Source organism: Pimephales promelas, chromosome 5 (genome assembly GCF_988280905.1).
Source record: "Pimephales promelas chromosome 5, fPimPro1.hap1.1, whole genome shotgun sequence".
NCBI classification, from domain to species: Eukaryota; Metazoa; Chordata; class Actinopteri; order Cypriniformes; family Leuciscidae; genus Pimephales; species Pimephales promelas.
The window spans coordinates 13,298,293-13,325,373 of NC_142773.1; the positions used below are offsets into that span (position 1 = coordinate 13,298,293).

General features: G+C 36.3%; 2 protein-coding genes across 2 annotated transcripts; both read left to right on the forward strand.

Moving 5' to 3' along the window:
- The first annotated feature begins 428 nt into the window (after window positions 1-428).
- On the forward strand, window positions 429-7,579 carry dnajb4 (DnaJ heat shock protein family (Hsp40) member B4). Its single transcript, XM_039658316.2, has 3 exons — window positions 429-899; window positions 3,013-3,590; window positions 6,538-7,579. Exons 1-3 carry the CDS (start codon window positions 689-691, stop codon window positions 6,769-6,771), a joined length of 1,023 nt encoding a protein of 340 aa, XP_039514250.2. The 5' UTR covers window positions 429-688; the 3' UTR covers window positions 6,772-7,579.
- A 531-nt stretch (window positions 7,580-8,110) lies between these two features.
- Window positions 8,111-25,251, forward strand: gipc2 (GIPC PDZ domain containing family, member 2). The gene is made up of 6 exons (XM_039659457.2): window positions 8,111-8,589; window positions 19,767-19,952; window positions 20,439-20,619; window positions 21,450-21,574; window positions 21,676-21,757; window positions 24,461-25,251. Exons 1-6 carry the CDS (start codon window positions 8,314-8,316, stop codon window positions 24,610-24,612), a joined length of 1,002 nt encoding a protein of 333 aa, XP_039515391.2. The 5' UTR covers window positions 8,111-8,313; the 3' UTR covers window positions 24,613-25,251.
- The last annotated feature ends 1,830 nt before the right edge of the window (window positions 25,252-27,081 follow it).

Here is a 27,081-nt window from a genome sequence, read left to right on the forward strand (position 1 = left end):
TGGTGATGTTTGTGTCTGTGCGAAAAGAATTCATGTAAAATGAAAGATGTCATCACTGAATGCATTTTGTAACAAAGCAATGATAAATAGTTTAGCGGGTACATCTGTTTTTTAATGGATGGATGAATGTGTGGATAGATAGATAGATAGATAGATAGATAGATAGATAGATAGATAGATAGATAGATAGATAGATAGATAGATAGATAGATAGATAGATAGATAGATAGATAGATAGATAGATAGATAGATAGATAGATACATAGATAGATACATAGATAGATACATAGATAGATAGATTCTCAGAGACAATGGCTATGCTAGTTTACATCGTTTCATGCGTGTCTGGTTCGAGAGGATTTTAGATCTGAAAATGGATTTATCTGAAAATGGGAAATGACGTGCTTCAGCTCACACGTTCTAGAAGCGCCCTCTGATTCCAGAACTGCACTGGTACAGGGGAGGGAGCAGTGGCTATTTAAAGAGGCTAAAATAACACAAGATCTTTAGTGCTGAGTAACCGCCTCCAAACAGACACAACAGGATCAACTGATCATCTGTGTCACGGTTTAAAGAGGCAGGGTTTGACAGCCACGACGGTGCTTTTATTCACGGTCTTCTTTTTCAGTGGACTGACTGTGACTGACTCCTCGGGCAGCCCGTGCCAACCCGCTCTGCATAGGAGAAAATGGGCAAAGATTTCTATAAAATATTGGGAATCGCGAAAGGAGCATCAGACGACGACATCAAAAAAGCGTACAGAAAACAGGCGCTGAAATGGCATCCTGACAAAAACAAGGCGGCCAATGCGGAGGAGAAATTCAAGGAGGTAGCGGAGGCATATGAAGTTCTCAGTGATCCAAAGAAACGGGAAATATACGACCAGTACGGAGAAGAAGGTAGGCTTCTTCCATCTCTGAAACACACCCGTGTTAGCCGTGAACATTATCTGACCACGAATGCTTAATCCATCTGCTCATCTTTTTAATATGTAGGCTATAGACAAGACAATGCTATGTTGAAATGAAAAATAAATTGCTGGACATTTATCCATATAGTATGACCATACAAAGTTGCCCATTTGGAGTCAGTGATGGTTTTATTGTGCTTGCAGTGCGCAACCAACATATTTTAAGTCGAAAACAAAGCTCTTTTTTTGTAGTACAGTAAACGTCGAAATTAGGTGTTTGTTGTCTAATTCTAAGTGGTCTGTACGCGTATATTTATAGTGTGGCAGACAATGGGTTGTATATCGTAGCTACAACGGTGCTAAAATGTGCGTTTCACATGTAACGTATGATTGCAGAAATACGTTGCCAGATAGCTCACATAGCCTACGTCTGCAAGATGTCAAATCACTTCATCTGAGGAGAGCATCTGCTGTTTTAACATTCGTCTTTAAGATATCAGTTTAACATACATTCTAAATCATAAAAAAAACATCTTAAAGACATTTTCTAAACGTCTATTTTACATCTGACAGGAAACGTCCTATATACATGTATATTGCAGAGGAGCATAAACTCTACATGATGTACGCACGTGGTATCAGGTGATGGGAGATTTTGTGTGAAAGTAAATCAATCATAAAAGTGGCTTGTTTTGTTTAAAAATCCTGATAGCACACGAACATCCCAGATCTATTTGATGTCAGCATTTACATCTGCAGGATGTATTTTTTTAGTGTTCCTCATCAGCAATACATCTCTGAGACATCTCCTGTCAGATTTCATATAGACATCTAGAAGATGTCTGTAAGACATTTATGGTTAGAATATATGTAACTGCTCTTAGAAAGCACAAGGCTGTTTGATGTGCTATTTCCATCTGGAAGACGTATTTTTAAGAGTGTTTGCTCATCTGCAAGACGTTTATAGGACGTTTCCTGCAAATGTCAAATAGACGTTTAGAAGATGTCTCTAAGATGTAATGATTTAGAATGCCTGTTAAACTGACATCTTATAAACGTCTATTTGACATCTGACAGGAAACGTCCGACGTCTTGCAGATGAGCAAACACTCTTAAAAATACGTCTTCCAGATGTAAATAGGACATCAAATACCTAGATGTATTTACACTGAAGATGTTTTCCAGATCTTTAGCAGACATCTTACAGATGTACCGGTACCTGTGCTATCTGGCAAGGTCTTCAAATACTTAATTTAAAATAATGTTTTTCAAAATGTCTAAGTTAATTCTTGTTCAAAACAATTACTTTAGGTAAGTTTGTACTCTTTTCTGTGTATTTTGATAAATGAATACATTTTTGTTCAATAAATTGTCATTTAAAATGTACAAAAAATACAGAAACAAAATTACTTTAAAAGGAAAAGATTCTGAAAACATTAAAGGATATCCCATAATAATTTAATATAGATCTACAATATAGTAAGTAAACAATAAGTTATAGTTTTTTTATGATATGATTATATTTTAAAATATATTCATAATAAATATGTTGATTATCTGGAACGTGAACACCCAACTATTTACCATCTGAATCTAACCATGTCCTGTCAACAAATAAAAAAGTCAGGTAGCTTTTTATTATCATGCTAATTAATGTGCATTTAGTCCCGACAGCAGGGGCACCTTTTACCGTAAATACGTACATGTTACTTTATTTACCTTGAACCAAACGGAAAGTATCTTAATCTCAAAATATGTTCAGTAATTTTAGCGATTCTCGTTTGCTACTGAAATCTACAACATTTTTAAAACCATCAAATACTAGATCAAATTAGCACATGATCAAGTTGCTGCCCAAGATCGTGTCAAGGATCAGACAAATTTCCACTGCACCTTGAAAAGCGGATGTTTTGGAAAGTCCTGCGGCAAGTTTTTATTTGTGCAATCTAGTGGTGTAGAGGAAAATAAAATCAAAGGCCCCTTTTACCCCGGTGCAACCTTTGCCATGTTGTACCCTAATGCAAGCCTAACACCATGCTTCCTTTGGCCTAAATCTTCCATCATGATAACACATGTTTTCTCTCAAATTTGTGCATTTTTAGGCCTTAAAGGAGGCGGTGGAGCGTCCGACGGGCCAGGAGGCAACTTCACCTACACCTTCCATGGAGATCCTCATGCAACGTTTGCCACGTTTTTCGGAGGAGCCAATCCTTTTGAGATATTTTTTGGCAGGAAAGTCAATGGACGAGATGACGATGACATGGAGGTGGACGGGAGTGACCCCTTTGGTTCTTTTACGAGTTTTAACATAAATGGATTTCCGCGCGAACGGCACGTTGGTCAGGGCGTCCCGCCGCGCAGAAAGCAGGACCCCGCGATCCACCACGAGCTCCGGGTGTCTCTAGAGGAGGTCTTTCATGGGTGCACCAAGCGCATGAAAATCTCACGCAAGCGCTTGAATCCGGACGGTCGGACCATGAGAGCCGAGGACAAAATCCTCACAATTGAGATCAAGCGTGGCTGGAAAGAGGGAACCAAAATCACGTTTCCTCGGGAGGGTGACGAATCGCCAAACACGATTCCTGCCGACATTGTGTTTGTCATTAAAGACAAGCCCCACGGCCACTTTCGACGAGAGGGCTCTGATATTGTGTACCCGGTCCGGGTCAGTTTGCGGCAGGTGAGAAGAGCCACAAATGAATTTGCTCAATGGTCATTTATTTGATCCATCCATCCATCCATCCATCCATCCATCTATCTATGCATCATCCATCCAACTATCTATCTATCTATCTATCTATCTATCTATCTATCTATCTATCTATCTATCTATCTATCTATCTATCTATCTATCTATCTATCTATCTATGCATCATCCATCCAACTATCTATCTATCCTATCCTACCTATCTACCCATCTATCTACCTATCTACCCATCTACCCATCTATCTATCTATCCATGCATCATCCATCCAACTATCTATCTATCTATCTATCTATCTATCTATCTATCTATCTATCTATCTATCTATCTATCTATCTATCTATCTATCTATCTATCTATCTATCTATCTATCTATCTATCTATCTATCCATCCATCATCCATCCATCCATCTATCTATCTATGCATCATCCATCCAACTATCTATCTATCCTATCCTACCTATCTACCCATCTATCTACCTATCTACCCATCTATCTATCTATCCATGCATCATCCATCCAACTATCTATCTATCTATCTATCTATCTATCTATCTATCTATCTATCTATCTATCTATCTATCTATCTATCTATCTATCTATCTATCTATCTATCATCCATCCATCCATCCATCCATCTATCTATGCATCATCCATCCAACTATCTATCTATCTATCTATCTATCTATCTATCTATCTATCTATCTATCTATCTATCTATCTATCTATCTATCTATCTATCTATCTATCTATCTATCTATCTATCTATCTATCTATCTATCTATCATCCAATCCATCCATCCATCCATCCATCCATCCATCTATCTATCTATGCATCATCCATCCAACTATCTATCTATCTATCTATCTATCTATCTATCTATCTATCTATCTATCTATCTATCTATCTATCTATCTATCTATCTATCTATCTATCTATCTATCTATCTATCTATCTATCTATCTATCTATCTATCATCCAATCCATCCATCCATCCATCCATCTATCTATCTATGCATCATCCATCCAACTATCTATTTATCCTATCCTACATATCTACCCATCTATCTATCTACCCATCTACCCATCTATCTATCTATCCATGCATCATCCATCCAACTATCTATCTATCTATCTATCTATCTATCTATCTATCTATCTATCTATCTATCTATCTATCTATCTATCTATCTATCTATCTATCTATCTATCTATCTATCCATCCATCATCCAATCCATCCATCCATCCATCCATCCAACTATCTATCTATCTATCCTATCCTACCTATCTACCCATCTATCTACCTATATACCCATCTATCTATCTATCCTATCCTACCTATCTACCCATCTATCTACCTATATACCCATCTATCTATCTATCTATCTATCCATGCATCATCCATCCAACTATCTATCTATCTATCTATCCATCCATCCATCCATCCATCCATCCATCCATCCATCCATCCATCCATCCATCCATCCATCCATCCATCCATCCATCCATCCATCCATCCATCCATCCATCCATCCATCCATCCATCCAACCAACCAACCAACCAACCATCCATCCATCCATCCATCCATCCATCCATCCATCTATCTATCTATCTAATTTATACAATAATATTACATTATTATAATTACAGTAACAAATAGGGCTACACATATTGTCTGTTTAAAAATTGTAGTTTAAATTATTACTGTAACATGTTTTTACCAAATCATTATTGTATTGCTTTTCAGTTACAATTACAAACAATTTACTTTTTTTACAATTTACTTTTTTAGTCTATACTTTCGATTCTGTGCAAGTTTTTCTATAAGGCACTGTTTAGTAAATTTCCCCAGCTAAAAACGTTACATTCTTCAGAGTGAAATTTCATCTCTTACATAATGCAGTTTACACGAGAATGAATATGAGCTCGATCAGCTGTTGTGAGATGCCAGAAAAAGAGCTCGCCCACTTAAACTGTTAACCGCTATCAAGATGTACTTCTATGGCAGAATCATTGATAGACAGTCCGGTGTATGTACATAGAGTACCAAACATGTCAAACCAATATAATATGCTTTTAGGCTTTGTGTGTCTTGAAAGGGAAAGAGTTAGATTCATTTTTGCACACAATATCTGCAGTATATTGAATGGAAATGATGGTGGTTAATAATGTGAAAGCTGTGCACACATGTACTGTAACATCTCAGATTCCTGTCCTCATCCTGGTCATGTAAGAAGAAAGTGTAAAGAGTACACTGTGAATCGGATGAATATGTATTCATAATATTGAAAATAATAATTAAATGTTAGCATATCTAAGCAGGTCCAATTATTTTCAAACAGCTGCTCGCACCAGACATGAATATTGAGTATATTTGCCTAACTCAATTATTTTTTCTAGATGGATCACAATGTAAAATTAAACTATTTATATGCAGTTACACACACTGTAAAATGTATATTATCAATAAGTAATGGCAACATGTTTTTGCATTGTTGTAAGTCATCAAACCCTTAAACAATTTTGAACTTTTTTACAAGTTATACAAGATTTAACACTTTTTAAATAAGTTTAATGTAATTTAAGTTGAAATTACTTAAACATCCAAGTTGATTGTACTTAAAAATGTTAAAAGCAACTTTTTAAAATTTAAACAACTAAACTACCTTTGTGTATCATTGTCTTTGCCTTGTCTCATCAAAATAATGTCACCATGTTCAACTTTATTTTTTAAGTAATACGGGATTTAACTAAGCAACTTACTTAAAATATACCAATTTGATTACTTAAAATTTAAGGCAGAAACTGAACTTGGAGTCTAATCGGGGGTAAATTTAAAACTAATAGCACACAAAGTTAAAGTTTAAAGAATATTTCTTATCCTGCTAACCACTGTATTTTATTTCTTTGATCACACAGTCATTGTGTGGCTGCTCCGTCACCGTGTCGACGATCGACGGTAACACGTGCAATATGAAGATAACCGATGTTATCAAACCCGGCATGAGGAAGATCATTGCTGGACAAGGACTACCCTTCCCAAAGAATCCAGAGCAAAGAGGGGACCTCATTGTGGAGTTTGATGTGAACTTTCCTGAAAGTCTGCCATCTAATGCCAAGGATGTCCTGAAAAGACACTTACCCGTCTCATAAAGTGAATTTGGACTTTAGTGACATTTCTACATGAACAATTTAGTCCCCTCGTCTCATACGTGGACTAAAATGACAAATCAAATTTTGAGAATGTGCAATTTCTATTTTTTATGTAAATGTTATATGTTATATGTCTAACACACACACACACACACACATATACATATATATGTATATGTGTGTGTCTGTGTGTGTGTGTGTTGCATGCCTATGTATGTCAGTGACAGTGCAGGCTTAAAGTGCAATTTTTGTTTGAGATGTTATTTTTTTCCCCACAGTTTTATTATTAGTTTTTTTTTTTTACGCTTTATTTGAATTGTTTAAATGTTTTATTGGAACCTTATACAACATCAGTATTTTACAGACTAAATTAGCTGTGTTTGTTTGCTTTTTTCAAGTAGAAAATTCATCTTTATTCATTCTGTCTAAATGCAAAAAAACTATATAATTTTAGTAAATGATGGCTTGAAGTGAATTGCGTGATGATGCCATGGATACTTGCCTTCATTCATGATACTTTGCATTTAGCTAGACATAATGCCTTTTCAGGTTTAATATGTCAGATCCCTGTAAATGTGAGCAACAGACTCACGTAAAGTACCTGTCTTTGACAGAGACCAAAAAATGGTGACTTGTGCTGTGGGTTTATACAATGTTTTATTCATTGAAAATTTGAAGAGCATTTGCATACTTAGTATTATTTTACATTTTTACTCCGTTTACTACTAGTGTCTTGTGTTTGGAAGTTTATTACTAAATCCTTATGATACGATTAATAAAAACTGTAGGAGGTATAGAAACTCAACAACTGTACACAAGTGATTCATTGAAACATCCGCCAGAGGACGCCACATGAAAAAAAAAATAAAAATAAAAAAATGAGTGAAGTTAGGTCAAAAAAAAAAAAAAAAAAAAAATCAGCAACCTTTGCTACAGAGAATCATTTATCATATTAGAATGATGAAAGCAGAATTTCGGGCCTAAACGAAAACAGCTACTAAATAATTAAGAATGAATGTCACAATAATAAAGCCTAAAAAATTGTTTGTAGTAGGCATATTGGAGGAAAGTATGAATAGGCTAGACTCGTAATGTCTATTTATTTATTAGTTAGGCTATATAAGCTATAGGCCTATATCTACACGCACGTAAATGTTAACCTGTTCAAAATTAGAGAGGAAAGTATTTATGACACAATAATCTTGTTTTTTGGGCGTATGTTTATCTTAAAAAAAATCATTAATTGACACCTGAGCCAGGTAAATGAGTTTCAGGATGACGTCACTGCGCCCTGTAGCGCGCGTGCGTTCGGCCATAGAGCTGTCCATTGTGTCTGTCTGCGTCTCAACGGCGATAGACTTTACAGTAGATCCGCGTACAGTCTATTTCTGATCTAATACCTGTTATTTTTAAGCCTCTGGATCGCTTTCGAAGAGAGGAATCTAGCGCACCCAACTAAAAGGACCCATTCAACAGGTTGTTTTAAGTCTTTCGATGCTCTAGCCGTCCGGTTCCCCCTACGGATTTACAGGAGGAGCAAACATGCCTTTGGGACTCAGGAAAAAGAAAAATAAGTCGAGGGAAAGCTCGAACTTAGTGGAGAACGAGCAGGTGAGCGGGCACCCAGGTGTCGGGAAGTCGGCGGTGAACGGTGGCGGAGTCGGCGGACTCCCTGCTCCACCTGCAAGCCTCCGACCGAAACTCGTGTTTCACACGCAGCTCGCGCACGGGAGTCCCACGGGGAGGATCGAGGGCTTCACGAACGTCAAAGAGCTGTACAGTAAAATAGCCGAAGCGTTTAATTTAAGTCCGGATGAGGTAAATGTCAACTGTTAAATATCTAAGTGTGAACTTGAGTTAGTACGCAGGCAGTGAATGAGTCAGGAATAAATTAGCAAATCAAAAACATGGTGTTTGCATAAGGTGCGTCTTTCTGAGTACAGGGAACTTCAAATATCGAGGAGTCGTTTACTTTTTTTTTTCTTTTCTTTTTTTTTTGACTCCTGAAAGGCGATTTTACATTTGGGTCAGTGACAGATAAGGATAAAATTAGGTATGATACAATTTTGGTTCTTAGCTAGGGCCTAGTTAAAAAAAACTGGATTTAAACATTTGCTAAGTGTTTAGAAATTTTCCGCTTTTGTAGTACAACAAAGAATGCGTTTCAAAGTATTTTTTATTTATTTAATTCTTTATTTATTTATTTTTTTTGAATGACTTGCAACAAAAAAAACAAAAAAAAAAGAAAAAGATGAGCATTCTGTCATTGACCCAAATACATGAATTTGAAAGCACCATATAATTCTGGTGATGCAATAAATCTTCAAGATGAAATTCCAACTCAGCTAATTTGATTTCATACGATCTCATTTGTAAGTTTTTCATATACAATCTGCTTATGCCCCACTGATGGTTAGGTTTAGGAGTGACATCATGCTTGCTTTTTCCCAAAAAAATCATACATTTCCTAGCTAATCACATCATACAAATTTATATGGAAAAACCACCACAAGTTTGAAATTATTCATTTTTCTAATAGTGTGAATTAATATTTTGATCTGATACATGAATTCGGAGTTTTGGAACTTAAAAGGTTATTGAATTTAGAATTTAAAAATAATTAGCCTATTGATGATGAAGCATTCTAGATTCTTTAGTTCAGTTAGTTTGTTTCTGGGAGCATTGGCTACTTTCTAAATTGCTAATAAACTAAAAAAGATATGTTTGTTGAAGACAATACAAGGCATCAAGTGTTGTTAAACTTTTTGGTTGCAATTGAAACACTTTTTTTGTGTGTGAGTGCGAGTGAATGTTGTCTGGCCTCTCATAGCAGTTGGTCCTCATTTGAGAAAGTTTCCTACGTCTTCCTGTACTAAAAACACTTAAAGGGATTTATCCCAAAAACCAGTCAGACCAGGAACCAGACTGTTTGGACAGATCTGTCGGTGTGGGGTGTTTAAATGATTTTAAGGTCAGCCAACAGATTGGTTTGATAGTATTCTGAAAATAAATCGCACGATGGCCTGGTGAAGTTTATACGTTGCGGATACCTCAATCCAACCCTGATTTTTTGCGTGTTCAAATGGTGGGTCCTGATATCGGTATAGGAACATTGCAGGTCCTCAGAGGAACTCCCTCACATCCTGTTATAGTGGTTACAACCCTAACAAATGATGATGAATCGCCCCGGCCTCCCCAGGGATGGGGGCTGTGCGGAGTAGTTTTACTCTTTTGCAAGCGTTGCCTATTGATTCCTATCTATACCAGGATATAAGGATGCATTTTGTAGCAAACCATAATTGGTTACTCTTTGGGATTTGACTAGTTATTTGAAAGCTGTCATATAATAGATTGTTTTTTGTGCTGCCAATCTCACAGCAACATTCACCATGTCGACTTTGGGGAAATGAAGCATACCCGGTTAAAAGGGCTTTGTCGTTTAGGTTCGGCTTGCTCTCTGTTTAACGCGTTTACAACATTCATTACCTTCTTATGTAAAATTAATGTGACAAAGAGACTCCATTTGTCAAGTGACTGGCAGATTCAAGCCAGATTTCAGCTATCGTATGGTTTAACGCAGGTAAAAATAAAGACGTTGTAAAGATTTATCTTTTTTTTTTCTTTTTGCTGAACTTCACCGGTCAAAGTCTGTTTATTACCACTACGACACAGCTCTGTTGCACATGCTGGACTATGTGACTGACTTCACTAAAGTGTGCTTTCATGGAGCTGAAATGTCATTTGTTTAGCATTTGCATGTAGGTGCTGATGTCTGGACATTGTGTTATCTGCTCAACAGCTTTCTATGTTTTTTGCCGGCTCAGACATTTGGTAGATTGTTTGATTTAGCTGGCCTAATCTGAATATTTTGCTCGAAGGCCTACAAACTGCACCTTGTTTTGATTAGTTAATTTGACTTTCTTCTTCTCGCACCAGGTTTTTGTTCTGATAACAGTCTGTATTAATACTAAAACTGAACTGGAAAGCTCGCTTCTATCTGAGTGGGTAATTGCTAATGGATTTATAATGGAGGCCCAAATAAAAGCCCCATGCATTTTCAATTAAGACTGAAGAAAGTAGAGCTGAAAATGATTTGATCAAAAATTCAAATGAGTAGATGCTCATGCTTTCTTTTTTTTAAAAGCTGGATAGACAGCATTGTTTATTAGTATCGGTACTATCTGATGTGGCAGGAACACACAGTTTATCTCAGTGTGACATCGGTATATTATAGCATTATTTAGTGAGATTATTTGCATCCTAGTTTTCTGTAACGCTTCATAGACAGTATCATCCACTGTAGATACGAGACCCTGCATTCACAATCTGACTAAATGCTAAATTGCAGTCAGGTCAGTGTTTATCTGGTTGAAATATGAACTGAAAAACAATGTGTGCAATTCCATATTGTTTTGTTCATTAAGGAGTATTTTGTAAAGTGCAGCAAGAACATCTAAACATCTAAATCTGAAGAGAAGTAAAACATTTTATATTTTGCATATAAATGTTAAGCCTATTTTTATGCATTTTAAAGACATTAACAAAATCGATTTTACAGATCTTACAATGAGAATGTACCACCATCCAACACCACCAGACTAGACTACTAGAATTATGGTTCAACTAAAGCATATTGGCCATTTAAAAAACAAAATTAAAAGGAAGTCCTTTGGATATGTCAATTTCACTTTCCAGTGCAGACTTCCTTTGTCAATATGTCAGCAATGGGGATAATATGGCATGGGGTTGTTAAAGGGTTAGTTCACCCAAAAATGAAAATTAAGTCATTAATTACTCACCCCCATGCTGTACCAACCCCGTAAGACCTTCATTCGTCTTCGGAACACAAAACACAAATTTGTTTTTTCGCACAAAAAGTATTCTCGTCGCTTGATAAACTTATAGTTGAGCCACTGTAGTCACATGGAATATTTAAACATTTTCTTCATTGACTTTCTGGGCCGTCAAGAGCCAGTCCCTTAGGCAGTCTATCTAGGACTGATCCAGCTCTCAGATTTAATCAAAAATATCTTCATTTGTGTTCCGAAGACGAACGAAGGTCTTACGAGGTTGGTACAGCATGGGGGTGAGTAATTAATGACTTAATTTTCATTTTTGGGTGAACTAACCCTTTAAGAGTTCTATTACCATAATTACCATTATTTCAAAAAAACTTTTATTTATACATAGTATTAGCTGCTGCACTGCTGATTTTAATAATATTTTGTCCTGACACGATTGCTATATTAGATACAGTAACAAAGTATTTGTACATATTTGTTCACAAGAATCTGTGCTTAATCTTTTTTTTTATATTTATTTAGGCTTTTTATTTTGGAAAACTTTTACTTCACTACATTCCAAAGCATAAAATTATACTTTGCTTCACTTCAGTAGTTGACTGGAGGACCGCTGACAATGGATCAGTACAGTTCACAAATGACTAAGTCATTGGTATTTTTAAATAACAGGGACCTATACATCATATATACACTCACCTAAAGGATTATGAGGAACACCTGTTCAATTTCTCATTAATGTAATTATCTTATCAACCAATCACATGGCAGGTGCTTCAATGCATTTAGGGGTGTGGTCCTGGTCAAGACAATCTCCTGAACTCCAAACTGAATGTCAGAATTTTGAGTGTGACTTGGTTGTTGGTGCCAGACGGGCCGGTCTGAGTATTTCACAATCTACTCAGTTACTGGGATTTTCACACACAACCATTTCTGGTTTACAAAGAATGGTGTGAAAAGGGAAGAACATTCAGTATGCGGTGATCTTTCCGCATACTGCAGCACTCGATGATCAGTCCTGTGGGCGAAAGTGCCTTGTTGATGCTAGAGGTCAGAGGAGAATGGGTTGACTGATTCAAGCTGATAGAAGAGCAACTTTGACTGAAATAACCACTCGTTACAACCGAGGTATGCAGCAAAGCATTTGTGAAGCCACAACACGCACAACCTTGAGATGGATGGGCTACAACAGCAGAAGACCCCACCGGGTACCACTCATCTCCACTACAAATAGGAAAAAGAGGCTACAATATGCAAGAGCTCACCAAAGTTGGACAGATGAAGACTGGAAAAATGTTGCCTGATCTGATGAGTCTCGATTTCTGTTGAGACATTAGGATGGTAAAGTCAGAATTTGGCGTAAACAGAATGAGAACATGGATCCATCATGCCTTGTTACCACTGTGCAGGCTGGTGGTGGTGGTGTAATGGAGTGGGGGATTTATTGACACACTTTAGGTCCCTTAATGCCAATTGGTCATCGTTTAAATGCCACGGCCTACCTGAGCATTGTTTCTGATCATATCCATCCCTTTATGGCCACCATGTACTCATCCTCTGATGGCTACTTCCAGCAGGATAATGCACCATGTCACAAAGCTTGAATCATTTCAAATGGGTTTCTTGAACAATGAGTTCACTCACTGTACTAAAATGGCCCCCACAGTCACCAGATCTCAACCCAATAGAGCATCTTTGGGATTTGGTGGAACGGGAGTTTCGTGCCCTGGATGTGCATCCCACAAATCTCCATCAACTGCAAGATGCTATCCTATCAATATGGGCCAACATTAGAGAATACTTTTAGCACCTTGTTGAATCATTTGCCATGTAGAATTAAGGCAGTTCTGAAGGCAAAATAGGGTCAAACACAGTATTAGTATGGTGTTCCTAATAATCCTTTAGGTGAGTGTAGATATAACATACTAGCACTATCTAGTTTTAAAACTGCTACAGAATAGTGGAAGATTAGCTCTGACTGAATCGAAATGGAGAACCGCTGTGTAAGACTGGAAAAACTGGAAGAACTGGTTGTGGAACGACCACTCTAGAAATTACCATTTGAACTCACCATTTGAGACAAGTGTCAGCTAACCTACATTTCTTTCCCTCATCCCCACTCCTTCTCCCCCATGCAAAGATCACCAAAAACTCACCCGAGAATCTAAATGGTTTAATGTGAATGAGTATCATCGAGTTTTATTCATGTTTGGTATCATTGGAAATGTCTCTGTGCGACTGGTACAAATGTATCATTTCCAGATAAGTAAAACAAAAGGAAATAAAGTTCTTAAGAGTTAAGCATGGTTAAACCCTGAAAAAAAAAGCAATATACTAGCACGTTTCCACGTGAAATAAGTTTCTGTCTATTAAAGAATATATATATATATATATATATATTTTTTTGCATATTTGAATTATTAGTAGCCTAAGTAAAAGTGACATTTTAGCTTGTTGAAGTTTCATTTTGATAATCAATTACTTTTATACTTTTGCTCAAGTAAACTTGAAATGGATTCATATTGTGTAAAGTACACAATAAGGGTATAAGCCTTGTGGTACAAGTAAGGGTATAAGCTTTAAGGGTAAAGCTTTAAGTATAAGCTTCACAATAAGGGTATAAGCTTTGTGGTACAAGTACCTGACTTGTACCACAAAGCTTAAAAGTAAAAGATGTGAATAACAGTAATGAGAATTTGAAAAAAGTGAAACTCTTTGAGGATGTTTATAGACACCTTACAAAGCATATCATATTATGTTGCAATTCTTGTTGTCCACACTGAACCGAGGCTGATCCTGCAGCACTCGGGCCATTATAAAAGAAATATGATTATCAGTGTTGAAACACGTCCTTCAAGTATGTTCTTGCTGTTGTCATCTGAATGGAATGTTAGTCACGCCTTTATTGAAACCCGTTTAGATGGTTATGTTGTTACTTCAGACGTCAGTCCATGTATTTTGAATGATACATTTTAACAAATCCTTTTACTTTATGAAATACAGGGAAAAAATGCAGAAACATTCCATTTATTTGATCTCAATGGGATAGTTCTCCCAAAATTTTTATTAATGTCTTTCCAAACCTGTATGACTTCTGTGAAACACAAAAGAAGATATATAATTTTTGAAAATTCCGAAATATTTGTGTTTTTTAATCAATGAAAGTAAACAGTCTAGTGTTGTTTTGTACCCCCATTGACTTTCATTGCATAGACAAAAATATCTGAAACTGTAAGTTTCAAAAAGAAAGTAAATGATGACAGAATTTAAAGTCCCCCTGTGGTGAAAATCAAGTTGTTGTTTATGTCTGTGTAGTGTTTTTAAAATGCTTTAAGTCAAACCATGTGCAAATGTCATTGCTGAGTATTTTGTCCTTAAAACTGCAGTGAACAAAAGATTGCTGGTGTTTCTGACGTCACAAACTACCTTGTAACCAATCAATGTCAACCTGTGGGCGGGCTTTAGTATATCATTGACAGCGAACTAGCAGGGGAGTCTCAAAAGAAGCCAGGTTATCCCAGTATATTCTTCTGTTGTTATGACAAATCGGGTAGATTTGTTTATTACAATGTTATGATGAACTATATGTCTGTCTCCACTGACGTTCTGAGTTGTTTAAAGCCTTTCTGATGATTGTTAGAAGGCAGCTGAAATGGCGAACGCCGAATGGGAACATGGTTTGAGTAATGCCTGGTTCAGATTACATGATTTTTTTTGTCTGTTACGATAGTCACTGTGTCAGATTACGCGATTTTGACTCCTAAAATCTTGTCACATGTCAGACTACACGTTGCTTTCTGACCAGTCCTCGCGTGCCGTCATCGAGAAGGCGAAACTAGTAGCGAGTGACTTCCGGAAACGACCGTAAACAAACAATGGATGAAGCTGTGAGTGTTGTATTGGCTGTCCTGTGTTCAGAAAAACGTTTAAAAAAGAAAGAAAACCCGACAATGGACACACTCCTGAATTGCTCGGCATTGCCTTTTCAGCGTGAGAAATACACGGTGTGGCGTGTGAGTGTGTGAACTGGTTGAATTGCGTGTGTCTCACGGCCATTGCGTGAGACTTGAGAAACCTGCTTGAAGAGGACAGTATGGGCTGTCAATCCTCCAGAGAACTTGAGGTAAAATATTGTTTTCTTATATATTTTTACTTTTAGTTTTAACGTTAGCACCATCGTCTATCTTTCATTTCGCCATTTTTGAAAGTTGTGTACGGAAAAGCTTGTGCTCCTATTGGTCAACCTCATACATGTGACGGAACCGTCGTGGACGACCGCTAAAAAATTTAAACATGCTAGTCTTTTTGTCGTGATGTCGTGAAGCATCGCAGACGCGACGTAGGTTGTCGCCCACTATGACGCACTATACGAGATGATACGATCGAATCTTGCGTCCCGACGCCCGTTGTCGTTTACGAATCCCCACCCTACGTCAAACGGATCGTGCCAAAATCGGGATAAAATCGTGTAATCTGAACCAGGCATAACACACAATATTAGCTGTTTGATAACGTAGTCAAGCAAAAGGCTAATCATATAAATACTAGGGCTGTCAAACGATTAATCGCGATTAATCGCATCCAAAATAAAAGTTTGTGTTTACATAATATATGTGGGTGTATTGTGTATAATTATTTTGTATATATATAAATAAGCACACATGCATGTATATTTAAGAAAAAAATATTATGTATATGTAAAATATTTATATTTATATATAATATATAAATTATATAAATCTATATACATGAAAATATATCTTAAATATATACATGCATGTGTGTGTATTTATATATATAAAATAATTATACACAATGCACCCACATATATTATGTAAATACAAACTTTTATTTTGGATGCGATTAATCGCGATTAATCGTTTGACAGCCCTAATAAATACCATTACTGTTATGTGTCCATGTTGTAAAGAGCGATACCATTGTGTAGCATTTACATTAGTAAGTTGGCCGAGTGGGTCTTTGAGCTGGCGCGAGTGAGTGGAGGTGGGGCTAATTTGCATATTCATGAATCAACATGAAGCAAGGGTGCAGAGTTACAATCAAGCAATTTAAAGGCATGAAGAAAGTTTTTCACAGGAAAAAACTTTTAAATATTTCATTTTGGTGATTAAAGATGAGTTTTAAGGGATAAAATGGACTTTAAATTGAACTATCCCTTTAACAGTTGGCATGTTTCCTTTGTTGTTAAATGTAAAAGTATGTTAAAAACAGTTGACCCAAGTTCACTCTCATAAACACAGTGAAGTTTTGAAAGCTGGTAAATCCTTCCTTTACCCCACCAATGTTAATGGTTAATGTAAAAAATGTCGATGAGTCTCATTTTGCTGTTGTGAATGGATTTACACAGTGATGTCTAAGCTGGCTGGTTAGTCAGTCGTTGTAATGAATGATTTGATGATTCCCTTCACTTCATCAACAAACATGTTGGTGTGGTGTGAAACCTGGCTGCTTCAGCATTTTGACCTGTTAAACTGTTGTTCTTTTTTTTGGTCCGTTATTAATGCCGGCCGAATCTTTAGGCTCTGCTCGTTCATTCATTAGAGCAGATTGCCCTGCCAAGGCCCCCAAAATAGCACTCTGTTACCAAAGAAACGGTCCTCGCTTTCCACTTTATTTCCACAAAGTGTTGTAGTAGATTACTCTAATCCTGTATATTGGCTAACAAAGTTGTTTTGATCAGCTCAGTTGAAAAGAATGTGCTTCTGAAAGGTCGGCCTGTTGCAATCCTGCCTGTGGGTGTGTCTCGTACCGAAGGTGAAACATTTGCCAGTTGAAGGAGGTTTTTCTCATAATGTGGGCGGGTACGTCAGAGCGTAGATCCGCTGTGTCTCTAAAAAAACGTGCGATGTGTAAGAGGAAGCATGATGTCAGTCGAAACCTTGGTAACGCAGTAGGTGTCCGTGAATCGGCCCACAGATCCGCCTCCAGCCTGCCAGGACGAAGCAAAGCCGGTCGTCTAGTAGCCAACAGCCGTCTCCTCCTCCTCCCCCTCCTGTCCCTGCCAAAGCTCCCCCTTAATCCCGGGCCTTTTGATAGGCTCTGGTAACCAGGGCAACAGTCTTGTATGAGTGTCAGCTGATGTGTGTCCAAAGTGCCTGCGCTGTGGCACAAAAGGGGGAGAAAACAGAAAACAAGTCGTCTTTGTTGGAGCGTCTCTGCACCGCCAAAGGTCGCTGTAAAGAGCTGACAAGGACTGTTCGTTTCCCTTACGTTAAATTGCGTCCAAAGGTTGTCCTTCGCTTACAAGCATGAGATCATGTTTACTATCCAGTTATCATGAAGCAAGTGAAATGCTTTAGTCTTTTCTTGACTTGTTATACAATACTGTGTTTAGTTGTCATCAAGTGTTCATTGGCCCGGCCCATCAGCCGTCAACCTTAAATCTGGTGTCTCAGGTTGCCAGGTCTCATGTTTCCTCACTTGCTGCCAGACACTGATAGACATGATGCCAGATTTTTAGATGATTGGCACCAGGGTGACCCCATATGTCATTGTGGACATTGTGGGTATTATGGAACTGGTGCTTTATGCTTTTATATTATTGCATATACAGTATAAGGACATAAACTAGCTTTATAAGGCACTCAGCATTATAAAAGTCACTTTTATTGCTTAATCATTGATTTCTTTTTAATAGGGGTAAAAATAGAGGTACACAAAGATAATACATCCTTCATTGGCTTGTTGCATTGATTGTGGGGCAAATACTGTGAAATCCCTTTCTGTTTTGAATGTTGTGAAACATGTTAAGAGATTATAACTTGTAGATAACTGGAACATGTACATGATTCCATGGAATTTTATTATAATTTGGAAGTCTGAAAAGATATTTATGGGATCCTAAGAATCCAATTAAAATCAAACAGGATCCTACTGGATTAAATGAAAGAGGATTTTATAAAATTCTTGTCTCCTCTTAGATATGTCTCTATCTTTGTCAGAACCCACTAATGAAAAACTGTTTTGTAACTGGACAGTTAAAGGAAATAATTTCCATAATTTTAAGTTTTTCTTTTTATTCTTTTTTATGTCATACTGGGGAATTGTATTGGTAGCTGTATTTTTCCTTTTGGCCACTCTGTTCTTAACCCTAAAACTGTATTCTGGACAAAATGTGGGCAAAATAGTTTTGATTTATTTAAAAAAAAAATACTTCCATTGATCTGAGCAGTACAAGACTTGGCTACACAATTTTTTGGACTCAATTCTACAACGTTAAGTGGGTGAAAAAAAACCCCTCCTTTTTAATCTTGTATTTGGGTCAAAAATGGGCACCCATAGAAATGAATGGGAAACACTGTAATTTAGAGCATTCTAAAATAAGCCAAAATAAGACACCGGGTTACAGCAAAGTCACTTCATCTTTAGGTTTTAGAACTTATTGGAATGATATTTTAATGTAGTTAAAAAAAAAATAATAAAACATAAAAATAAGCATAATTTACATAGAAAATATGGTAGTTTTTGAAGTAAATAAATTCAAAAATACGCCCAAAATAAACAAAACACTATAAATGGATAGACAAAACTTTATCGAAGACAGTGATATAACATTTATAATATATAAAAATGAGGATCACACCTGAGTCCTCTGTACCCACATTTGTCCACATTACGAGATTACGGCCTATAAAGTGAATACGGTTTGAGGGCTACAATGATATATTTGTTGATTTGTTGTATATTTGTTGACTTTGTTTTGGCTTGCAAAATTTTTGCCCTTAAATATTTTCGCAAGCACATACAAAAGTGATAGATATAATTGGAGGGACAAATATACAGTATGCAATCTTTTTGGTAGTGAACGGAAACTACCAAACTACCTTTTTTTTTTTTTTTTTTGAGCGAATGCAAAGTTTCTCTGGGGGACTCAAGTGTTTTGAATGGAAACGCAAAGGCATTTAGAAGTAATTTTTCCTCATATCAAAATCCGCCAAGCTTTGTTTAAGGCTGCAGTGAAGATTCACATTTCTGTTTTATCTTCTAAATTTTTACAGTGTATTAGGTGACATTTACAAATGAATTTGAATTTAACAAATGAAGAATTTATATTTCTGACTGTGGGATTAGCTACAAATTGCATAAATCCTTAATGTTCGCTCTGGATGTTTTATTTTTTTTTAAAAAGTCCCGTGTCACGATATTTAAAACCCTCCTCTAAATGTATTACAACAGATCCTATTTTGCACACTCAACACCCACAAAATTGATATGGAAAAGCTGCTGGGAGGGCAGATAGGACTGGAGGACTTCATCTTCGCTCATATAAAAGGGATCAAAAAGGAGGTGGAGGTGTACAAAACCGAGGATGCACTTGGGCTCACCATCACAGACAATGGAGCTGGATACGCCTTCATAAAGGTAGATGCTTCTCTCGAGAACAGGCTGTTATTATGGGATGCCGGCCCTATAGTTTTCTGAGCGTAGCGCGCATACTGTGGCTTGCCGTAGTACTAGCGCTTCCCATGTACAGCCAATGATTTGCATGTTTTTGAAAATAAACAAATGTAGTACCTGAAGAGAATTTTATGACTTTGTGTAAGTTGTAATATAAAAATGTCATTTACCCTTTTGTCCAGTGTTACTTTTGTTTGGCCATGCTTTGATTGAGAGACCTTAATAATAGAATTATAAGTTAGAAGATCACATGTTGTAGCTCTGAACGCTAGGTTTTTATCTCTAAAGGAAAGTGTCGGTGTTTCTGACCCATTTTTTGAATTGTTTACACATAGTTAAGCCTAGGTAATGGTTAAAGCAAAAGTAGACCTAAATGTATTTGCTCAATTGATGCTTTTAACATGTTAACATTCTTGAAGCTGAAGCATGCGTGTGTTTTCCGTTTGGCAGCGTATCAAAGAGGGCAGTGTGGTGGATGGGGTGAAGGTGATCTGTGTGGGAGATCATATCGAAAGCATTAACGGAAAGACCATAGTGGGGATGCGGCACTATGAGGTGGCGCGAATGCTGAAGGAGCTTCCGAAAGATCAGTCCTTCACCCTCAAACTGATGGAGCCCATGAAAGCCTTCGGTTTGTCATTCATGTTTCTTGTTAAAGTACTATTTTTAATTTTTAATGTTGTACGTGACTGATGTATGGAGGAAAATCTAGACAATGGAGTGTAGCAGTGGGTTTCTGGAGTAAAATCCCATTCATTTTCTCCATAGAGAATTTTATTTTGAACAAAATATACACCAATGAGCTCTAAGTGATGGTATTTGCTTCTCAAGAAGTCAATGATTTCAATTTGATTTTAAAAAAAGAAAAAAATGTTTAACTGCCTAATTCCCAATGAGGAACTACACTACCCACAATCCTCTAGAGAGATCCACCAATGAGAGAAGCCGTGGCAATATGCTGATTTCACCCAGCCGCCATTTTGAAATCGAAATTGAGGCTCCGGTGGGAGAACCCCAGGACTACCAACCTTGGAGTACCAAACCTCAAGCTGCTGCCGTGATTTACTCTATTGATGTTAATATCCAATATAGGATATGTATATATTACGTTCCTGCTTCTTTTTTTACATTCTGAATTTTATATATATATATATATATATATATATATAAATTAATTTCACTGTATATAGTCTAAAGTATGAAAGAAATGTATGTATATTTTTAGAATAACAAATTTATACATTAAACACAACAATACGCCATCACATTTGTGACTCTCCTATGATTAAAGGCGACACTTCCGTTTTTCTTCCCACCGGAGCCATTTCAAAATGGCAGCTGCATGAAATCAGCGAACACTCACACCCATGAATCATTGTGATTTCTCCTGGCTTCTTCATGTGATCTATTGAATGTATAAATGTAGATTTACTGTTAAAAAAATGTTCTTTCACTTGGCAGAGATGCTTGAACCAAGGTCAAGAGGAAGCGGAGGCGGAGGCAAATCCTCAGGAGAGGGCAAGATCGGCACAGGCAGAGAAACGCTCAGGTTGCGCTCAAAGGGTCCTGCAACCGTCGAGGAGATGGTAACTGTGTTTTACCAGTGTTTCCATAGCTTTTAATAGTGTTGGCACTGAAAATCGAGTTAAGTTGAGAGTATATCTAATGCCTTTCTATTACTCTACAGCCCAATGAGTTTGAAGAGAAGGCAGTGAAGAAAGTGGATGATCTTCTTGAGAGTTACATGGGCATTCGAGACACTGAATTAGGTGAGACTTCTGTAGTGTGCATCACCTATTTCTACAAGATCGTATAAAGGTTTGATTTTGACTTAAAAGTGTATTTTAACTAAATACACTACTGTTGAAAATGCTAAATCTTTAATTATGCTCAATAAGGCTGCATTTATTAGATCAAGAAACCAGTAAAAACAGTAATGTCTTCATTCCTTCAATTCAGTGTCACATGATTAATTATAAATCATTCAATATACTGATTTGGTTCTCAAGAAATATTTCTTATTGTCAGTGTTAAAAACAGCTGTGGTGCTTCATATATTTTAGTTCTTTGATGAAACAAAGTTTAAAAGAACATAATTTATTTGAAATATAGTCATCTTTTGTAGCATTATAAATGCCCTGTGCAGGTTAAAAAATGGCTTTTACAAGAGTGACCTGGCCAAGAGGGCAGCAACAAATAGCATAAATATACACATTCATTTCACAACATCCACCGAGTGAATACAATCAAGGATCACAGCAAACGTTTACCAGGGGATACAAGTAATAATTAAATTACCTTAAACTCATTCAGTGATGGAAGCAAGATTATAGTATTCTATACACTTTATTAGGTACTCCTGTTCAACTGCTCATCTAATCAGCCTAATATCTAATCATTATTATTAATATCTAATCATCGAGTGAGTGAATTCGAACACTGAGTGTGCTGGAAGGGCTCCAGCTTTTGCATAGTTTGTGCTTGCTGTTTAATAATCATTATAAACTTAGTAAACTGGCAGCTCCAGTAGTATTTATCTTGAACTCTATAAACCTTAATTTAACAATTTAATACTCAATTAAAAAGGAATGTATACCTGTATATCATGCTACAGTCACATTAGACCAGCGGTTTAGAAAATGGATGGATGGATGGATGATGAATCTGCTGGTGCCATCTTCTGGTGAGACGCGGGAATTCATTTGGCACACAAATCTTAAAGTGCATTATGGGTATTCTCTAGCCATTGAGTGTACATCAGTTGTACACTCGTTATTGTGATGCCATATTTAAGGGCAAAGGGGGCGATATCAGACACAGCCATGGTCAAGATGACTGCGATTTTCATGCACATACATCTCTAGGGTTTACAGAGAAAATATCCAGTGGCCGGCAGTCCTGTGGGTGAAAAGGCCTTGATGATGCCAAAGGTCAGAGGTGAATGGCCAGATGTGAAGGAACGGGAAATTCACATTATGGATGTGCAGTTGATCAATCATGACAATATGAGCCAAAATCTCTAACGAATGTTTCCAGCGTCTTGTTGAATCTGTGTCACAGCGAATTAAGGCACTTCTAATGGCCTTAGTGGCCAGTGAGTGTGTGTTTGTGTTGGATAAGCTGAGAGACAAATAGGATAGAATGAAACCACAGATAGGCTTATAAATAAATCAGTACCAGTTAAAACTTCTCTACGTGTACAGAGATGGTGTTTCAGCCTTGTCATTTAACATGAACTGATGCTTTTTAAAAGCTACAATAAAACAAAGCACTGTTTAAAAAAAGATAGTGTACTGGAGCATTCATTAAAAGCACATCTGCATATAGTCCAATAGTGGTAAAAAGTGTCCAGACACCAAGCTGAAAAGAAAAAAAAGTTATGTTTCTAAAATAAAACCCAAATTTAAGCCTAAGTTTAGAAATTAATTTATCAGTATGCAGCTTGAAAGATAATTGACTATCAAATAAAATACCCACGTACTTATAACTAGCACCACATTTAATAAAAAAAAATACCCTTGAGGATGCGTTCAGGAAGATTAATGGGTAGAGCTTTGGAGTTTTCAAATATGATTAGTTTAGTTTATCTGTATTTAAAACCAGTTTAAGTTGACAAAGACAAGACTAAAATATCAAGCGCTGATTGCAAGTATTGAAGAGCTAGTGAAGCTGATGATGCACAACAATAAATGCCAGTATCATCTGCATAAAGGAATGTTATCACAAATATCACTTGTATACAAGGGAAATAAAATGGGTCCTAGAACTGACACCTGAGGTACTCCTTCAGATACCATCCTTTAAAAGCACACACTGAGTTCGTACTGAAAGGTAATTGGCAATTAAAAAAACAATGAATCATATTATTAAGCATGTCATGATCAACTGTAAAAATATTGTTGGTTTAACTTAAAAAAGTAAGTAACCTGGTTGCCTTAAAATTTTAAGTTGATTGAAATGGAAAAAGTGAGTTAATACAATGAAGGAGAATGATTTAATCATCAGAAACTCAAAATTATATGTTATCAGAACTAAATAAATGATTTAAGTTGATTTGACAACAGAAAAAATGCTGTGATTACTTGTTGTGTTTTTTACAGTAGGCATTAATAATGTCACTAAACACTTTAAGAGCAGCATTAACGCTGCTATACTGAAAAGGATAAAGACGATTATTTATTTCCAGGAAATTTTTTTTATTGTTTCTGAGAAGAATCTGTTTGAATGGATCTAGAATACTTAAAGTAACCATATGCTATATTCAGTGCATATTTGGGACAGCAACATAGAAATACATTTAATTTACTTTTGTATATACAATAATTTTGGTACTGTGTTGTGTAACCACATAATGTCTAGTCTAATGCTGAAAACAAGACGGCTGACCTTTGCAATGCAATTTGGAAACGTTGGTTTGTTGCATTATAAAATGTAAAGGGGATGACTTAATCTTCCTTCTCTCTTCTGCACAGCGGCCACAATGGTGGAGGTGGGCAGAGACAAGAAGAACCCTGACGAGTTCGCCATGGCTCTGGACCAGGCTCTCGGTGACTTTGCCTTCCCGGATGAGTTTGTGTTTGACGTCTGGGGAGCCATCGGTGACGCCAAACAGGGACGGTTTTAAATGCTGCTACATACACTGAAATACTGCACAACTCTCAACATGATCCCCTTGATTTCAGCTGTTTATAGCTAGCATACAGAACATTTGACTTTATGTGACCGATAGAAATAATAGTAAATATCACCACTGTATTTTTTTCTTCACATAATACAATCTCAAGCCTTTAAAAAAAACCTCCAACAGCATTTAGTCACCCAGTTTTGACCTATTTCTGTGGGTATATATGATATTTAACACAAGCAAAGGGAAAGGGTGATGTTTGAAACTTGTTTTGTATAGAATAAAGGATATACATCTGTTGTCTTTTTAGAGCAATTTTAGATTTTTAATTTATTTAATAAAGCGATAAAATGTTTGATTTTGAAAAAAGAAATTGCAGCATCAATAGCTGATTCAGAATATACACATGAACATAAAAACGTCATATTAACCATTAAAACGGTGCCATACACTTAATTTAAGAAATTCCACAAATGAATTGGTATCATATTGTTGATTTTGTTGTTTTGAGTTTATTGTAAAATACAATCTATAAGGGATCACTTTGTATGATAGACGTATGTTTATTTTTGTGTGCCTTCACTTTTGTGTTGTCAATTTAATTTTGTATAAACAATTTCTATTGCGCTCAAATCACAAGATTTGTCTTTGCCTGATTTGTTTCACATTAAAGGTGAAAAAGATGTACTAAAGTACTTTGTGAATTTGATCATTCACTGTTGATGAAATAATAAATTGTTGCCTATTTAGTTATTATTATTCTAACATGGTAGCCTGGCTGACACCAGAACAAGTGTCATTGAGAATGAATTGAGAGTGAAAATCGCGGCAAGGGAGCATGGGGAAGCTACTAACATAGCTTAACATATGTATTGTTGTTTATCATTCAAGCCACAACATGTCATTTAATTCAAATTTAAAGCACTGCATTAGCTCAAACTGTTGTGGGTTTGCACTTACTGCAGTAGAGAAGTGGGACAGAGGGAATACCTGGAGGAAGACTGCCCTATGCTGTAACGAAAATCTTTTTTCTTTTCTTTTTTTAATAACTCTTTCAGACGAAACTGCTCCTTAGTGTGGAAATTATTTATATATGAAAATAATAATGGTTGAAAATAAAAACGTTAAACTGGGTTCTACATAGAATACTAAGGTTCTTGATTCAGTTTTAAAGAACACTTTGTAAAAAAAAACGTTCTATATAAGGAGAAATATTTTAGGATGATTGCATAATACTTTCATGTTCCACTGGTTATTTAAATTATTTTTTTCAATTAAAACTAAATGCGTAAAATGATCCCATGGTGAGAACCCTTTAAAGTGTCTTAAAGGAGTAGTTCACTTTTAAAAAAACTTTTGCTGATAATTTACTCACCCCTACGTTATCCAAGATGTCCACGTCATTCTTTCTTCAGTCGTAAAGAAATTAAGGTTTTTGATGAAAACATTCCAGGATTTTCTACATATAATGGACTTCAATGATAACCAAACGGTTGAAGGTCTAAAAGACACTTTCAGTACAAACTGTTCAAAGGGCTTTAAACGATTCCAGACGATGAGTAAGGGTCTTATCAAGCGAAACGATCGCTCATTTAAAATAAAAAAAAGTTTAAGTTTTATAAGCTCAAATGGTCACCTTGCTCTGTTCTGTGATGCCGTTCGTGACTCTCCTGTTCAAACTCGTTCATCAAAATGAACGAATCTTTTCCCGAGTCAACTCGTTCATTTCGTTCGTTGAATGAACCAAATGACACGAAAAACGAGTTTGAATAGGAGAGTCACAAACGCGCATCACAGAACAGAGCAAGAGGACCATTTGTGCTTATAAAACTTAAAACGTTATTATTTATTAAATGAGCGATCGTTTCGCTTGATAAGACCCTTATTCATCGTCTGGAATCATTTAAAGCCCTTTGAACAGTTTGCAGTTTGTACTGAAACAAACTTTTTTTGCAGTTTGTACTGAAACTGTCTTTTGGACCTTGAACCGTTTGGTTCCCATTGAAGTGCATTATATGGAAATTATCAGCAAAAGTTTTTTTTAAAAGTGAACTACTCCTTTAACCTTTTCCTCCAAGAGTGTTCCAATAATTTCAAGGTAAATTTCTCCAAATGTTTGGAAACCTTAAATCATCAAAAACAAAATAATACTTTTTGCATTACACAACCTGTCAAAAGTCTAGGGTTAGCATTTATTTGTATCTGAAATCTTTTGTTACATTATAAATGTCTTTTCTGTCAATTTAGACGCATTTACTGGATCCATGTTGAATATATATATATATATATATATATAAATTGTATAATTGTTATAATTGTATTATTTTTTAAACTGTTGCTTTTGTCAACAATGCGTCAAAATTATTTATAGTGCTCGAAATACAGCTGAGACAATGTAGCACATCATTTTTAAATTTGTTTTATAAAATCCGAAAACACCAAGGAGAAGAGCCTGAGAGACAATATTTC

Bases quoted from the DNA above. Each gene is read 5' to 3' on its own strand.
- dnajb4 (XM_039658316.2), top strand. From the start codon at position 689: ATGGGCAAAGATTTCTATAAAATATTGGGAATCGCGAAAGGAGCATCA. The intron at 900-3,012 runs GTAGGCTTCTTC...GTGCATTTTTAG, and splicing joins CGACCAGTACGGAGAAGAAG to GCCTTAAAGGAGGCGGTGGA. The intron at 3,591-6,537 runs GTGAGAAGAGCC...TTGATCACACAG, and splicing joins TCCGGGTCAGTTTGCGGCAG to TCATTGTGTGGCTGCTCCGT.
- gipc2 (XM_039659457.2), top strand. From the start codon at position 8,314: ATGCCTTTGGGACTCAGGAAAAAGAAAAATAAGTCGAGGGAAAGCTCG. The intron at 8,590-19,766 runs GTAAATGTCAAC...GTATTACAACAG, and splicing joins TTAATTTAAGTCCGGATGAG to ATCCTATTTTGCACACTCAA. The intron at 19,953-20,438 runs GTAGATGCTTCT...TCCGTTTGGCAG, and splicing joins CTGGATACGCCTTCATAAAG to CGTATCAAAGAGGGCAGTGT.